At 34.0% G+C, this 18190-nt stretch overlaps 1 protein-coding gene and 1 long non-coding RNA gene across 2 annotated transcripts; both read right to left on the bottom strand.

Annotated features, from left to right (window-relative positions):
- Positions 1–283: 283 nt before the first annotated feature.
- LOC134249527 (uncharacterized) lies at positions 284–1296 on the bottom strand. Its single transcript, XR_009988304.1, has 3 exons — positions 1143–1296; positions 746–810; positions 284–415 (listed from the first exon to the last, which is right to left on the bottom strand). It is a non-coding gene; the product is annotated as an uncharacterized LOC134249527 (long non-coding RNA).
- Positions 1297–6999: 5703 nt separating this feature from the next.
- On the bottom strand, positions 7000–17285 carry LOC134249530 (uncharacterized; the record flags this gene model as incomplete). The annotated part of the gene is made up of 15 exons (XM_062731867.1): positions 7000–7311; positions 8301–8328; positions 8435–8715; positions 8812–8848; positions 9038–10555; positions 10638–10741; positions 11780–11993; positions 12080–12750; positions 13129–13404; positions 13636–13672; positions 13760–13864; positions 14234–14426; positions 14831–15046; positions 16526–16701; positions 17172–17285. Coding segments are annotated over 15 exons (4248 nt in total), but the record flags the coding sequence as incomplete, so codon positions are not given.
- Positions 17286–18190: the final 905 nt, after the last annotated feature.

Below are 18190 nucleotides of genomic sequence, written 5' to 3'. Positions count from 1 at the left end.
TAATTAATACATTGACCACGCAGGCACGTAGGAACGGGGGGGGGGGGGGGTCGCCCCCACTTTTTTCCCACCTTTACTATTGAAAATGTTCATTGAAAGGTTGGTTGGCCCCCCACTTCTTACCACAGTAAAGTGATATCAAGGAAATGTAGTATTGTATGCCAAAAAAATTGGAAGTGAAAGAAAGTTAGTATTGGAAAAAGTTGGCCACAAAAAGGATGCCACGTGCCTGCTTCGTACATGCAACTTATACCTCCAACCGTGGATGTGGTTCCAGTAAAGTTTATACGGGTACACCCTGTCACGTGGTTACAATCCTCGAGGGAACAAGTACACTTTTCTGCACAGCCCGCACCAAATGTACCACGTGGACAAATATTGAAACATGTATCCCCAAAGTATCCTGGCGCACATACTATAATCATAACTTCTCTAATTCAGTGCATGTTTTTTTTTTAATTTGTAAGTTTGCAAAGATGAAGATATGTATAAGAACATTTGACAAGTGATTGCCAAAAGACTTGTACAAATGATAAAAACCACAATGATTCCTTCATAACACTTTTCGAAAATTTAAAGAGGCATTCAGGATTATTAAAAACAAGGTAAAAAACTATTTTCATTAAATAACTAAATGAATACAGAACTGCTGATCACCTAGTGATAAAAATAACTATGAAGAAAAACACTATCTGCTTAACATACAAGAATAGTGAATGTATGCAAAAACAAATAAAAACCTTACAATTACAGTTTCCATCTTCGTCTTTGTAATAATTAGTACAACAGGAGACAGACCCTGTAAGCGTTCTGAAAGAAATATTCTAAATTTATAATTTCAGTGCCGAACCTCGTGTGTACAATCAGTATAATGTGCATGTACTACCGGATATTACATCATAAAAATGTTAATACATGCTAGAATTGCATAATTGCATGTTATATATATATATATATATACACATTTGGGGCCCACATTTGCACCCTTACTTGAACAATTATCTATAGAGTTGAACAAACTTGTGATGTTCTCTGCTTTACTTTCAACTTACTTACAGAGCAATATGTTTGTGATTTCCATCGCTGTTTTCATATACATTTACGATGTAGTTAACACTATTATTACATGCATTAGTTCTTACCTGTTCAGAATGCAGATTTCCCGACCTTTGATATAAGAAAGAGAAGAAAAAAAGGAAATGAATTCAATAACAAGTAATGCATTGCAAAATAAATACATATTGATATTGCACCAATGGTTTCTAATCCAGGAAGTTTTGATTATGTAAGATAACAGGAAATTCCATTTGTACAAATGATGCTTATTTAATATTTATATTTTCCTTGTACATATTCACTAACGTGGGGGTCTATTGATTATACATTTGTATAGTGAGAATTCAATTATACGTTCTATTTCCATAAGTGAAATCTTCAAAATTAGAGGCACGTTTGGTCGGCTAACTTGGGCAGCATGGCGTTTCGTGTAATTCAAAACATGCAGATCTGATTCCAATTTTAATTTTAAACGTATTTTTCATTCCAATTAAAGAATACAAGAACTAAAAGACATATATGAAAGAATGAGACCATAAATGTATCATCCAAGATGTAAAACTGGGGCAAAAAATGAAAGCATCCTTGATGGAATACTTTTGAATGAGAGAAGATAGGGCATGCTTCATATACATGTATAAATATGAAGCATGAATGTCTTATCTTCTCTCATTCAAAAGTTATTACCAATGTTCTTACCTTTAATAAGTGGGTCAAACTTCAATGAAAGGGTAATGGGGTAAAAAAAAAAAATCATATCATGTCCATATGTTCATATTATCGTCCATATTCATGATATTGGCCCACGCTTACCACCGGGATCAACAGACTTAAATCTACTGAAAAAAAAAGATTGCGTAGAAATTAACTCACCTGATCAAGTTGTTCTTGAGAAGAATATATTTTAAAATATAATTTAATTTTCACGAAAATCTTAATAGTGTTTATTACTAGAATCTCCCCTTAAAAAGGCATATAGGCCTTTATTTGAACACACTTCAGTCCCCTTCACCAAAGGATACTCTCTGTCAAGTTTGGTTGAAATAAGCCTACTGATTCTGGAGAAGATAAAAACGTGAAATGTTTACGATGACAGGAGAAGGACAAATCTTGTTCAGAAAACCTTATAGTCTTCGGCTCAGGTAAGCTAAAATTAATCCATAGATCTTTTAGGTTTGTCTTGCTTTATATGATTTAGTGTTGTCTTGCCACTCAAAGAAGATTTCTTCCAAACTAAATCCGCTTTTATAGTTTCAAGTACATGTATTTCCATGACTGTGATCAGAACAAACTTGAATCTTAAGGTCTTTCCACCCTCACAATTTTAATGGTTCATATTTGTTTTCATTTAATATAGTTTCAATTTACTAATTATTGCAAAAAGGATAGGTTGCCATATTATTTAAGATGGGAGACATATATAAACAGAGGTATATGTCAACATAAAAAATCGTACATTTTTTGTAAACAGTATTATAAAAATCATGTAAAAACTAGTTCAAATGCAAAGTACTAATGCTGAAAGTTCCAAAATACTTGCTACTTATAAGAATCTATTGAATTTTGAATATCAGGTAAATTATTTTACAGTAGAAGTACAAGAAAGAATGAAGACACATTAGAAGGAGTTATTGCCCTTTCAACTTTTTCTTTGAAGATTGAATAAATGATTGAATAAAGAAAATATACATCTGTTTTAAATTCCTTTAACTTAACAATATTTATCATCACACATATTGGAAAGCATTCTTCCAAAAGATATTGTTCTATTAGATATGAATTTAAATAAATAACGGTTTTTGCAAAAACCTATGACATCATACGGGGATGGAAATACCTTGAAGCGGATAATACTTGCAGATCAATTTAACTAACAATAAATTTGCTGTTCATAATTGGAAAGGTTTTAAAGAGTTATTTTTGTTTTTTCTCTATGTCCTTTTTTCATTAAACTTCATTGAAAGGATATTTGTGTTGTTGGTCTCCATTGTATATTTTAAACCTTTTGTTCCGACATTCTTTTCTGCAGTTACCCCAGCCTTTCTCAACATTAACGAGCCAACAGCATTTGATTCCACACAACATAAAAAAACAAGTCAAGTATTTTGTTTTTGTATGGAAATTTTATCCAGCAAAGGTGCTGTTTACAAAAATATTTGGACATCAATATATAACAAATCTAAAAAATCTTTGTAAAACATTAAGAAAAAGAACACATATGAGTCCAAAAATTAAGGAATTATAAAAAAAAATATATCTGGTAGTCCCATACAGACTCAACAGAATGACACCTTTTTAACTGAGCAACATGTCAGCCAATGTCCATGCAGAATCAGAAAATTTTATTTAAAGTCGGAGTTTTACAACAATTAACATAAGCTCTGTAGAGCTTTTGACCGACATAAATACAGCAGAATACAGTATCCTCGAAGTCAGACTATCCTCCTGCAGAGATCCATGAGTTAAAATGAAAATGGCGATGACGAACAGTGAACTGATCGAAGTCACAATTCTTTTTAAACACTACAGGAATACATGTACATTGTCACAGAGCAAAAAACGTGAACCACTGAAAACACAAGGATGGATCAAATCCATAAAAAGAGTAAGCACTCACTGCATAAATTTCTATAATAGCAGGAGTTACTTATAGTACACCTTGTGTTAATAAATTTTGCCAATGGTTTGTTTCAACATTTAAAGTTCTGAATTGTTTTGGTTTTTTTTTGAGGAATTATTAAGAGATTTACCGACCTCTAATACACATGCATATGTAATAATTTTTAGTATATGTATGACAATATGTCAAATTATTCTTAAATTAAAATGAAAAAATATACTGTATATACATGTATTTATAAAATACACATTGAGTTAAATTCATGGACTACATAAGTTAGCTGCAATTTTTAGTATATGTATGATAATATGTCAAATTATTCTTACATTAAAACGAAAAAATATACTGTATATACATGTACGAGGGTTGTCCCGTAAAATCGTGGACAAGTTGTCTAGTTTGAAAAATAATCATCACTGCGTTCTGAAATTTTCACTACTTTTTAGTACATATATTATGAATATACAGAGCAAATTTCAACTAGATATGGGCCATTTTCAAAAAAAGTCTATTTTTTAAATGACATATTTTTGAAAAATGAAAGTGGTTTTACTATGATTTTTTCAACTTTATTTGAATAATATAGTAATAAACTACTAAAATCCACTGCATTGCATAAAAGAAAATATTTCTTTTAAAAAATATTGACATTTTATCTTAGTCATTTAAATTTTAATGTCCTTCCTGTTACTTTCATAAAAAGAGCTGTAAAACTCTATTTCAAAATTTTTATCTAATAATCTTTTGTATATCGTCAAAAAATGAAAAAAATATCATTGAATGCCAAGATGTTTGACATTCATCTTATATATGAGCGTTTAAAAGCATGTCAAACTACCATATACCAAACAGAAGCAAAATCCATGGGTTTTTCTTCATGAAAAGCCTTATTGCTGAATATTTATATGCTATAGTTGAAAAAAACATTCTTGTACATTATTTTTGTGATTAGAATAAACAGTTACAGAAAGTTATTTCAACAGGTGCTCTTCCAAAGCAATTTAAACTAGGAAAATATACTGGTAACAGTAAGGACTCAGGTAACAGGAAGGACAAAACAGTAATAGGATGGACAAAACAGTGTAACAGGATGGACAATGAAATCTGCATTTGAAATAAAAATTGACTTTTTTTAACTTTATTGGTTAGGAAAAGAGGAATAAATGTAGAATAAAAACATGATTTTGTCAAATCTGGCAAATTCGAGACAATAAAAGACATTTATGTCCATCCTGTTACGAAATTTAATTGTAAAGTGCTAATAAAATATTTATCACTTCAATTTTTGTTTATTAAAGGTACTCTATGCTGTTGCAAAACTAAGAATTTTTCATAATTTTAAGAAAAAGAAATGATAAAACTTAAATCGGTATATAAATACCAGGATAATCTGTCCCTCCTGTTACAATTTCTGTCCATTCTGTTACAAGAGTGCATGTTAAAGTAGAAATGGCACTATTTGAAGCACTAACATATTTCAATATGATTTACGAAGTTTTTTAACATGTGTTATTAAACTTATATTACTTAGAAAAATAAAAGTAATTGTTTTTATTGTTAAAACTCAAGATATGAAGTCCAGTTTTCCTTACTGTTACCATATTAATGGTAACAGAAATGACAGTAACAGGATGGACATTATTCACATAAATCACCCGTTATTTAGTATAACGTACTCTTTTTGCATCATCGAGACATTGAAACAATTTCTTTGTAGCTTAGTTAATCTAATTGTTTTAGCAGAATAAACAATTTAAAGAGTACTTGCATATTAAGAAGGTAACAGATAGGACGTATTTTAATTATACTCTACCAATAAGACAAACGTATCGACCTTTGAACCCTTTCTTTACTCACTTTAAAATCATGGCGCGCATAAACTTGAGACAACAGAAAATGATGATATATTGTGGATCATGAAAACAGTTCCTAGGAAAGTGAGATAACTTTTATTTTAACATTTTCTTTTTGGTAACAGGAATGACATAAACTGGAGGGACATGTCACTTCCTGAATGTTAAATGCACAATACTAGTATTTAGTGGGCATCATAAGTAAAACAATCATATTAAATTAATCTGTAAATAAATTCAATTAATATGAGGTGCAAAATTTGTACATATCTTCACATGGTAATATTTTCCCTATCATTTAAATAAGCACGTTATAAAATTTTTGTTAATGTGACATGGTTTTACTGTTAAATTTTACTCGGAATGCATAGAATATTTTTTATAAAACACCTGGGAGATGATCATAAAATAAATTTTAAGCTGTATGACCATGTATATTAACCAACGGGAAAAAAACTTTCACTCTAAAAATTTTTTTTCCTATTTTTCTGATCAAAAGACAAAAAAGTAGACTTTTTTTGAAAATGACCCATATATGCATAAATAAACAAATTATTAGATTTTATGTTATGCATTGTATCGCCCTACGGCGCACGGATGATAACGTCAAAATGTTTGAAACAGCGCCATGTTTCATCTTTGCTAAAAATAAAGCTGGATAAGTCCAACTTAAATGTAGAAATTCCATTGATTCACATACGTGAGTGTCTATAAACAGTTAAGATAGCAATCTGCCACATACATGCGATCTTATAAAGATTTATTATAAATTTACGGACAGTATTCTCACCATTAGTCAACTAACAGACAATCTCTTATCAACGGTCGACAGTGACAGCGTCTTTTGCTATTACAATAGCGGTTTGTCCGTATATTACCTGGAGACTCAATCAAAAAGACTTGGCTAAGAAAACTTCCATTTCATTTATATACTGAAGATCTGGTGATTTTCATATTTTCTTTCTCCTGTATTCATTTAAAGTCTCTTAAGGTGTCATTACATATCCTAAAGTAACTGAACTGCTCTCCGGTGCGCCGTAACGTCATCAATAACCGCGATTTTTCGTGTATTGTGTTTACCACTTTCCCATTTCGAATGCTTGGGAATCTGCCAAAAATTAACCAAATGCCTTGAAATTTTTATAAATACGACAAAATTGATTAAGGAATCGAATTATGGTAATTTTCATTCTGAACTTATGTATTGAAAACTTTTATTACGAATTAATTCTTGTGTATTCTCTAATATAACCTTGTTATTTTCACCGTGCGCCGTAGGACCGTACCCTGTGCACATTCAAGCGTAATAGAATCTTTATTTTTGTCTGCATATTATCAAAAACATAATGATGCACTTAAATATGATGAATAAACATTTACTGAAAATTTCAGCTAAGTGCGCCCATTACTTTTCGAGAAAAACGCTTTGTCCACGATTTTACGGGACAACCCTCGTATTTATAAAATACACATTGAGTTAAATTCATGGACATAAGCTAGCTGCTCAGTAAATATGTGTCAGTACATCTCTATAATTAGCAACATCGACTCTTGCTAAAGCCTGAAGGAGAACTTTGTATGTTGGATTCTCTGCTTTTTGGCGCCATCGGTTGATATACTCTCGGCTTTGAGCGATGGATGTTCGAAAATCCATCTGTATACGTTCGGTTTCCTCGGGAGTTAACCCCAACTCAATGGCAAGTTGGTAGCTCTTTTTACCCAGTCTGTTGCAAATGATATCGATACCTCGGTTTGAAACTTGTTTGTCCAGATACTTGTTATCTGTAATTTAAAAGAGGTTAAAACAGCTGTAAAATGTAGAACTGATCTTTTTACGATATATCTGATGTAGTTTGATATGAGTACAAGAATATACTTGTAAGAGAATGATCTGGAAGTATGATACACATATCCGTTTCCTGATCTCGAGCCTACTAGTACATGTATAACGAAAAAAAATCAAAATATGATAGAAATTTGGAAAACAAATTCATACCGAAATTGACTCCAAAAACAAAAACCTTTGTGCAATTTATCTTTTTAAATGACTATTTAGCTTTTTACAACAAAGGAAAAAGGCACTCTGGAGACCATTTAAAATTTAATGTTTATAAAAATCACAAGAAGGATCATCGCATAGCGTATGTTGCCTCCAAAGCGCGCAATTAAGATGGTCACATTAATTTGCTGGCTGATGAAAAACATGGAAAAAGGCTGTAACAGATCACAAAAGCTGATACTGAAGTTAACCAATTTTAAGTCAACAGCGTGGCGCTATTAGAGTCGCGATGTAAGGAGATGATCTTAACGCTGCGGGTTCGAATCCAACTGCGGGTCTTGTAGACCGATCTTTTAGATGAAACTGTATAAACCGAGGCTCCGTACGTGTCAGATAAAGTGTTGGCACGAAAAAGGTCAATCACTTCTTAAAGGCCGCAAGTCACAAGTACATGTCTAAATTTGCAGCAGTCATCATATACCGATGAAAAGTTTAAATTTAGACCTGAGAGTTTTTTTTTATCGTACCGACGCCTACCGTGAAACGACGTCTCGGTGTTTAAGGTCTCATTTGGTATGACCCGCAACTTTCATTTGAAAGTGCCGAGTGCTTTGCGGAAGAACAATGGCCACTTTTTTTATCGACGTAGGTCAGTCGAAGCCTTGATTCGAGTACACAGGCTTTCGATCATAGAGCGAGCACTCTACCGAGCTACAATATGACAGCAAATAAGATGCTTAGATATCTTTAGCGAAAAAACCTTAACACTTACTTTCCCACTCAAGTTCCTCTGCTTCTAACTGCAATAAAGAAACAAAAAAAATTCGGTAACATATAGTTACACTCTAGTTCAACATTGTTGAATTTGACAAAAGGATTAAAGGAACTAACACACGTAATTTTTACCGTTTGCAAAGTTTCGCGATCAATGTCGACCTTTGCAAACACGTCGTCTAACGTCCTTAGTATTCGTTTCTCTTTTGGAGAAGTGTCATACCAAGTCCTCAACACGTGAAAGCATTGATCCGAGGCTAGATGAGGAAAGTTCCGTTTGGTTGTCTCCACGAAGTTGTCTCCAAGGTCAAGGTTATAAGCTATTTCCTCCCAGTAGCCAGATACTCTTCTGGCAAGACGACCTAGGGTCTTATATGGCATCTTTATTGGCATTTCGAGAACAGATACTGATCCTAGAAAAAAGGGAGTATTAATCTGCTAATGATGTGACTGATTCCTCTTTTAGTTTCTGATGCTATAGATAGATAATTCATACATGTATTACTTACGTTTTATAGATAAAGTCAAATTGTCTGCATGAATTGTCTGCAAAAACAATATATCAAATAATCATGATTAACTAGTTGTGCAGGTACATTTGAATAGTGAAGGGGTTTAAAGTGACATCGACTAAAATACATAAGAAGCTTGGAACTAAGTATGTCATAAGCGAAAGAAACATTGATGTAGTAGATGTCTTTTATATTTAACAAATTGACGGCGGTTTAAACTTACATTGGGACACTCCCAGCAAGCAAGCATGTCGTCCGACTCAATGACATGAACGTTGTCATGGTCAGCACAAACCACACTTTCATTTGATTCTAGGTCTCCCCACAGGTGAAGCCCTTTGAAGGTTGTGTCAGACGATATGCATTGACTACACTGAACCACAACTCTAAATGGAAAATTTGCATTGCATTTTCTACAGTCTTCACACCTTTTGGTGAGTTTGTGCTCTGGGCAGGCACTACAGCTGGTATATATCTCCAAAATAATGGTTAGACTCTCCTCCAAAAACTTTTTAATGGTGTAGTGGATCGAGGATTTCTTGAATGGTGTGTTGGAAAACCTCAGCACCCAAGCCCGAATGAGAAAGTCATCATGAGCAAGTAGCAGAAAATTGAGTTTATCCAGTCGAAAGACGGCAGTGTTGGCGAAAACAAGTGGAACATCATTTTGTTCTACCGCTGGAAATTTAGCCATACACGCTGCCAACAAACGGTAAAATACAGCCGGTGGCATGAACTCATCTTTGAAGTAAAATCCTAAGGCTGGTATATTGTTCGTGGACTTCAACCATTTTGCTCTAACCGTGGGCGAATCTAAATCCGTTATAGAAGGAACAAGGAATTTAGCTAGTTCTTGCCTTGACTCCCCATCTTTCATATAGCGTTTATGTCTTGAGATAATATCCATTCTCTCAAGAATCTTAGTTACTTGCTCTTTATTTTTTCCTGAATAGGATTTGTCTTCTCTTTCGATCCATACTGTTTCGATGTTTTCGTTAGTCATTTGTCCTGTTTTTTTCATTTCTTCATGAGGAGATAAATCCAAACTCATCAGGCATGGTACAAGAAATGTTGTCATTTCTTCGCTCGACTCCCCGTCTTTCATGTAACGTTTAGGTCTTGAGATAATATCCATCCTTTCCAGAATCTTGATGATATGTTCTTTATTCTCCAAATAGGATTGGTCTTCTCTCTCACTCCATAATGTTTCTATGATTTCCATACTCAAATGTCCAGTTTTCTTCATTTCTTCGAGAAGCGATTCCGAAGGAGACAATCCCAGAAACTTTTCAGAGGTGATGAAGCATTTAAAAGCATCCACAAGCCATTGAGGATTTAAAATAATGATATCATCTAGACCCTTTTCGTCGTAGTACAACATATTTCCAATGGCATGATGGAATTGCAGGAAAACTTTGATTGCTTTCTCATCCTTCAAATTTAAAGTACAAAATCGGTTCAGCTGTTTTACTTCTTTGAAGTTCAAAACTTTCTTTCCCTCTTTTCGAAGATCCATGATTTTCCGCTCCAGATAGATCCAGCTGGTAGGAATTTTTTGTGTCAGGATATCTTCGTCTTTTGCGATTTCTAGTATTTTGGATCGAATTTTGTCGAAAGTTTCCTCATCAGTATCATTGCAGTCCACGCAAAACATTTCAGGAACCAGATGAGGGGAAAGCATTTTCTTCTTCACCACTCTCTTGATCTCCCTGTGGTGTTCTTCAATTTCTTTTTGGGTATTCTAATGGACACATTTGATATAATTACATAGAAGTACTGGGTTCATGAGAAAAAATCATTAACAAGTTCATTGAAAATCTTACCGTTGTTTTGTCTTTGTGTGTTGACACGACTAGAACTTTTGGAGACCCCCTTTGTGATTCATGGCAATACGTATGAATAGTATTTAACCAAAATTTCAGAAATTCTGGAATCAAATGTCTTATGTTAAGTGAAACAATTAAAAAAAATCTATTTGCATGTCCTCTTTTTTGTGACTAAATATATATAAGAAAATAAGTTATCTCGATCCCCTTTAAGCATAATACTAATTCTATTAGGGAGATACTGTAAACAAATGAGGTGCAATACCATGGCAAATACAACCCTTTCCCCAATATTTCTTCAAAATATTCATACTGAGTACTTCATATATTTACAAGAAACGTAACATTTTATCAAGATTAAAATGAAAGAATTGTGAGAAAGAGTAAGGGCTTAATTTCTACATATAATAATTACATCAATTTGGAAGAAAATGGGATTTCTGCTGAAATTTTGACAACTGTATTCGTGTGTCTTTAATAACAGAACCCGCGGGTCCAAACTAGCACATTCTAGTAATTTGCCTCCCAAAGGCTTGAGATTGGTTATCAGATTGTATGTTGTTTTACATCCCATTCGAGGATATTTCACTCATATAGAGGATATTTCACTCATATAGAAATGTCATCATATTCCAATGAAGGCCTTGGAATTTTGACCTGTACTCGGCACTAAGAGCCATTGAAAAGTGCAGGATCTTTACCGTGTCAGTTTTCTGATTCTGTTTTGACCTCGGGTGTTAAGTTCTCATCTGAAGGACCCCCAACTTTTATTTCAAAGTGCCGAGGAAAATTGCTTTCCAATTTTTACCGACTTAGGTCAGTCGCGGTCGAAATTCGAACTAACAACCATTCGATCACAAAGCAGGTGATATACAGACTGAGCTACCGTGAAATGTCCTAGATACTTGAGAGATGAAATGTGAAGGAAACAAAAATCAACCATTTTAAAATTCCACTTAAAAAATTATGAGAAGAGCCAACAAGGACCTCTAGAAATAGAGATGGGATCAGGTGCCATAGAGGAATAAACATACCCTCAGTGTGAAAATAATGGCCTTACAAGTTTTAATAATAACTCACAAGTGCTTTAGATGTACATACAAGTATATATACAAGTACCGATAGTCAACTAGACTCACCTCCTACAGATTTATGCCCAGACGTATTCTGGCCGTCGTCATCATCTGTGATCACATGATCAATCGGCAGTGATACATCAGTCACCAGAAGGTAAACAGCCTTGGAGGACATAAAGGCTTGATGAGTTGTTTGGAATACCGTCTGTCCAGCAAAGTCCCAGAATGTGATGGAACCCGTTTCGTTTTTAAGAAATTTGGAGGACATGCGCAGTACCTTTTATATAGAGGTATAACTTCAATGAAAGCTTGAAAACATCCAAAAATGAAAAAGAAAATAGAGCCATTCTAAAATATTTATACCTCTTCCAGGTCTTGCTTCAGTGCCTGTTCGTTTCCAACCAGATCAAAATCAAAGGAAGACGATCTTTTTTCAGTGTTGTCATTTTCATTTCCAACATAGTCACTGTCATTTATATCATCAGGCGACACAGGGATTGCATTGGAATTTTCATTTGATTTAACAAATTTGTTTTTAAGATCTAGAAGAACCCTGGTGAAGTTATTACTATAATTTCTGTCATCATTTTCATCACTAGCATCATCATCGTCCGAGTCGCTAGAGGAAGACTTCCTCCTTCTTACGGATACACGTGGATCTGGGTATGATTTGGGCGATGAAGTCGGCGTCAAATAATCACCTGTTCTCTTTGATGGTTCTCCTCTTAGGGATTTTAGAGAGGGGTTTCTATGGGGTACTGATGTTCTTTGACTGTTTGGAGGATAATCATAGGACCGTCCTGATTTATTTTGAATGTTCATGGGTTGCGTTCTTGCATCTTTTTCAATAAAAGTACTGCGACTTGGTGCAGGTGGTTTTCCTCCTAGATTTGATCCATTGGAGTAATTACTTGTTTTTTCTTCTTCGGTTTCCATTTTCTTGAAGTCTCTTATTGAAAGATATGTTGGAATACCTTGTGGAAATCTCTGTGTCAAGTACCTTGCTATTCTTTCTAGTTTTTCGTTTTCGTTTTCTACAGCAAAAGAATAAATTTAGTTAATGAATGTCATTGTTCCGTAAGTTATGATACTTGTAAGCTTTGAAGAAGTATCATGCACAATTTCGTGGATGTCACACACATATTTTACAGCACAAAGAAATACTAAGTATCCTGCTGATAATTAAACAACCTAGTAAAATCTTTCCCTATCTTCAGAAAAAACAAAACCATACAAGTTTTGTGCATGATATATATACATGTATGAGACAAATTGTCAAAAAATGTCAATTAATCAATTCGCGAAATCAGAAGTCATTTTCCAAACAATGCTTTTTTCAACCTCTTCAATATATGAAGTATTTACTAAAGAAATCCAGCGATGCACAAAGAATAAGCCAATGGTATAATCACCTTGTTTGTCATCACTCTTGATCCATTTGTGGTCACTGAGCTGAAAGCGCCCTCTTTTGGTGTAGATCTCCACTCCATCCGTGCTTTGGACCTCCTCCATGCTTTCTCGCAGCAGACGTCTAGTGAGACTTGATTTTCCCGCGCCATGATGACCAACAACCATTACACGGACATGATGATAGTTTTCAAACCCTTCCTCAAGTGCTTCACGAAATATTTTAATTGCTGTTTCATCCATTGTTTTAATGCTGGGTGGAAGATGGTGCTCCAAAACATCTATTTATCAATGATTAATTAACATTTTGTACTTTTATAAACTGTTAATGGTGACATTTTAATCATGTATACATTATTTTTTCATGCAATTGATATACGATATGGAAATATTCGGTATGTGTGTCAGTAAACTTGTGTATAGGGCTAGAGTTTATTATTTACTGAATGTTTTAGATGGGGAAAGCCTATGGATGAAAGAGATACGGGGTATTTTGTGTATTATTAACTGACCTGTGTCAACACCGTTGTATCCTTCTCTGTTCAGAACCTTCAAAGAACAGTAAACAAATGAAGCTAACTAGCAATGTAAATGTAGAAGGGAGAAATCTCAAGATTTGTACTGTGGTCTTTTTACCTTGAGGTCCATCAAGTCTCCATGATTTCTGTACTTTTCCTCGATGCTTTTTGCAAGAGCCATCAGGTTTGGTTCCTTACACTCTAAAGCCTCGAACAAATTATTCTACAAGAAACAAACTAAATGTATTCAGGAAAAAAGAAAAACAAATTGTCAGAGCTTGGAAATATCGGTGCTTGGAGTATCAACAGACTTCCAAATGGTATTGGAAAATTGGTGTAAAATACATGTACATAATTATACCGTCGTATATGTTTGAATTTTTTTAAAAAAGTCATCGAACATTTATGTTAACTTTTCTCTATTTTATATTACGGTAAGGTACAGTCCATTTTATGATTTTTGATACTCTTTGTTTTAAAAAAGAACAATATATTAAAACATCATGAACGACATTGCATGTAGACGTCTTTAACCAATTCACTTCATGCAGCATATCTGTTGCTGTTGTCTGGCCACTAATTTTTCACCAACCTTGAATTCGACTAGCCTATGCTCGAACCTGTTCGTGCTGTCTGATTTTTTCACAAACATACTCGATATAATCAAAGTTCCTGGTTCCGAATTACTATCTCTGATCAGGAAAGGACTGTAGGTACTCCTTTTCTTGAAGCCCTCCATAAGAACTCTTTCTGCATCGGTACGACCAAGCAATCCATGGTAACAACTAGTGAAGAGTATTTTGTAAATTGTCAAATTAATCACGAAAGGATTACTGATATTTTGGTATATATTGGTATATATTTTGGTAGAACTTAGTCTTCCACTTAAGATGATTATACATTTGTAACTCTGTTTAGTATAGCAGAAGATTGATTTTTGTCAAATGTTTAACATACTGGATTTTAAACAAAAAGATCCAAATACGCAAGAAATAAAACAAGAAAAAACAAGAAAAGAAAGAAACATTTGCACGAACAATACAATGCTTGCGTTGAAGGAACTTTCTTTTTAATAGTGATTCAAATACTGTGCAGCAGATTATGAAAAACATTAATACATAGTTATGGAACTTTACGAGATCGTTCTTCTTGACACAAAAAATTAAAATAAGATGAACGTGTATCTTACCGATCCTTGTACTTGCGGGGCCATGGTATGGGGTAGAGAAGATGGGACAGCGCCGTTTCCTTACTATATATAGATCTGATGCCATCTTTCCCTACAGCCGTTAGACGATACTGTTCTACAAGGTCCAGAAGACTGCTAGCCTTGGCGCTACGTACAGTGTAAACATCTTCATCTTCTTTGTAGCGAACACGGTACTGGTATATTTCCATCTTCCATCTATGATGTTAACACATTGCTCAATAGAAAAATAAAGCCAAACTATTTTAAGTAACATAGCTTCATTTCTATCGTAGACTTCCCTTACTTATGCAGTAATATACCATCATCATTTGCACATGGAATTTACATATCTCAGTTGATTCGGTACGCAAAAGCATACTTTAAGTATGAATAATTTCTAAAACGAGGTAAATTATTGACAACCAAGTCGATGAGACAAGAATATCAGCAGTCTCGTTAAAAGTCATCATTTCGTAAGTTCTATGGTCGAAACAATGTCCTTGTCAGCAAATACAATTTATCATTGAGCCAAATGCTGACTAACGTTTTTCATACTAATTATCAGTCCATTATTTATACACTGAATTGACGACGGATTTTTCCGTTATTTCTAGATCATGACAAGGAGCACACGGCGGGAGTGACATGTCGGCAGGAGATGCTCACTCCTCCATGGCACCTGATCCCACCTCTGATGTTTTGGAGGTCCGTGTTTGTTCTGCTCCTATTTTGTATTGTTTTATGAACTTTTGATCTTGAATACTGTTTGTTATCTCCATATGCTTTAATCATATCAATTATATAACCTTTTGTACAAGCAATTAAATTCCTTTTTTAATGTTTAAATCTACAAATATTGAGGGAACTGATATTAAAAGCAATGGAATATAATGCAAAATTATGATATATTTATTATTGCTATTTACTGTTAATCATTTGGGTTATAAGGGACCTTTCACATGTACAAAAATGTTATTACTTGAAGTAATTTGGCAAAAAAGTCAAATATTCTCCTCCCCTTCAATTTAAAATCATAAAATGACATATGAAAAACTTCAAATAAATTTCCATATTTGGATATTTATATAGACGAGGAAATCCTGTTTCTTTAGGAACTTCCTTGTTTTTGATAATCAAAAGCCAATAAATGTTAAGGGGGAAAGTAATCTGATAGATGTCTAGATAGGAAAACACTGTAAGAAAACACTAGTTGAATAATGCACGTATATCTTTCCACATCTATATTTGTTCTCTCAATGGTAGCTCTAGTGGATTTCTTGATAATTCAACCGGAATGTAAATTTCACCAAGCGAAATGTCAGCAGCCAAGTAAGCATATAAATCTGGTGCATCTGTCTTTGTGTCTGACGTCAGTGGGCGGAGACTATTGAAACTGACATGGGAGGCCGCGTGTAATCAAATCTAAATAGACTCTAAATTTACAACTTTTTTCCACAATGATGTAAATTATCCCACGTTTCCAACTATCGTTGATGCCCTGGCATACCCCCCAAAACTAGACAGTGATACCTTATATAATTTATGTATATATTGGAATAGGACCATATTTTCCCAGGAAGGTCCGTCAAAAGGCATTAAAAGTTTTAATATTCATATAATCATCCAATACCAAGAAAAGTGAAATCTGGTTTAAAAACATATAAGGTATCAGCTTCGTGAATGTTTCTTCCTTACTTGCAGGAAATGACGTATCTGATGTCTTCTCTGTACTTCCCGTACGGGTGCACCAAAAACAGAGATCCATTGTCCATTGGTTCGTATGGATACTCCTTGAGGAAAGCTTTAGCTGATTCTTCTGTTTGGTCAGGATGATACCAGTCGTAAATGCTTTTAAATAGATACAATAATTTCTTAATTTTGTGAAGTTTTATTCATTATGTAAAAACCTCTTTAGAACAGTAAATACTAGTACTCTCATTTTACTATGATGCGCGAAGTATTGGGCAATGGAAACCCTGGTCAACCCCCTTAAGTTTCATTTTTGGATGTTCTGCTAATTATAGAGCATGCTCTGAATAAGATCAATATTAAAACCGAGACAGGTTATTGAGAGAAAAAAATGATGTTATTACGCTAATCTATTGTAGATATAATGACCTTGCTAGAAAACAACATATCTTGGAACGCACTTTGGCTGATGTTTCTCAAACAGATCGTTAGTCCGTTGTTTTTAAAATATAAAAATGAGTTCATGCTACAGGCTTTCAACACCTTTAAAGTCAGCATTTCGCATATTTTATGGTCGTTATGATGATCTTTGTCTACAAATACAACGGTAACTTTAAAGGTATGTTTGATCGTATATTTTGCAACAGATTACTTTATTCAGCTGATCAATATAGAGGGTTTTCGACGCGTGTAACTGGTTGACATGGGTTGCTCTCTTCCCCTGGGCTTCAGATCCCACTTTTGAAGTATCAGGCTCCGTGCTGCACTGTTAACGATATATTATTTGGGGGATTTATAATAGTGATCTCTGTTCGTTAGCTTCACATTTTTTCAACCGATTTTTAGCCGGGCTTATTGCTCAAAGACCAATTGCCGGCTGATGTCATCCTGTTCAAGACAGGATGTCAACCCCATAGTCGCCATTTTTTAGTTACGTGTAAAAATATAGTTCTTACTCTCAACCGCTTCTGAGATAATACAAACGCGAAATAAAGCAACATAAATAAAACGAAGTTTTATCTAAATAAATAAACATTATTAGTAATGACTTTGAGAACTTCAGTCTTAAGTCAAAGAACATAGTTTATTAGCGTAAGGATTTCTGATAATCAGTGTTATCGTAGTTCTCTACACTAACGAGGAAAAACAGGAGAGGGAACCAGACTGGCCTGTTTGTTTACATTCAGTCGTAGTACCAGATTAATTTTGATTCTGACAAAATCGGACCGTGGTATTTGGATCGAAAACTCACTGTCAGTGTCTTAAATAATTTATATTGCTAGTTTTAAAATAATTTTTTCATCAGAATTTTTAATCTGATATTCTTGTTATTTATCTGTTAATACATTATAAACGTATGGTTCATGTAAGAAATTCATTTTACTCTGTAAATGAGCTCGGCTCTCTGTACTTCTGAGTACTTTGATTTTCTTTTTATATCGTGAGGAAGATGAGGCATTAACTTTCTTTATTATTGCACTCTCCTCCTTGTAAATTTTACGGATGAGAATACAAAAGCAGGATATGATTAAGAATGTCAAAGCTTTTTATTGACGCGGACATCAAGTTCTGTATGACTCTTATGTTTATGTCATACTAAAAAAATATGATTTTGCAAACATTGTCATGTACAAGTAGATTGAAATTATTTCCCACATAATGATTTTCACT

The sequence above is a fragment of the Saccostrea cucullata genome, unplaced genomic scaffold (genome assembly GCF_032062105.1).
Source record: "Saccostrea cucullata isolate Sc308-1 unplaced genomic scaffold, CSIRO_AGI_Scuc_v1 ctg1054, whole genome shotgun sequence".
Lineage (NCBI taxonomy): Eukaryota > Metazoa > Mollusca > Bivalvia > Ostreida > Ostreidae > Saccostrea > Saccostrea cuccullata.
Note: the sequence above shows the minus strand (reverse complement) of the source record. Positions and strands in the feature narration are given on the sequence as shown.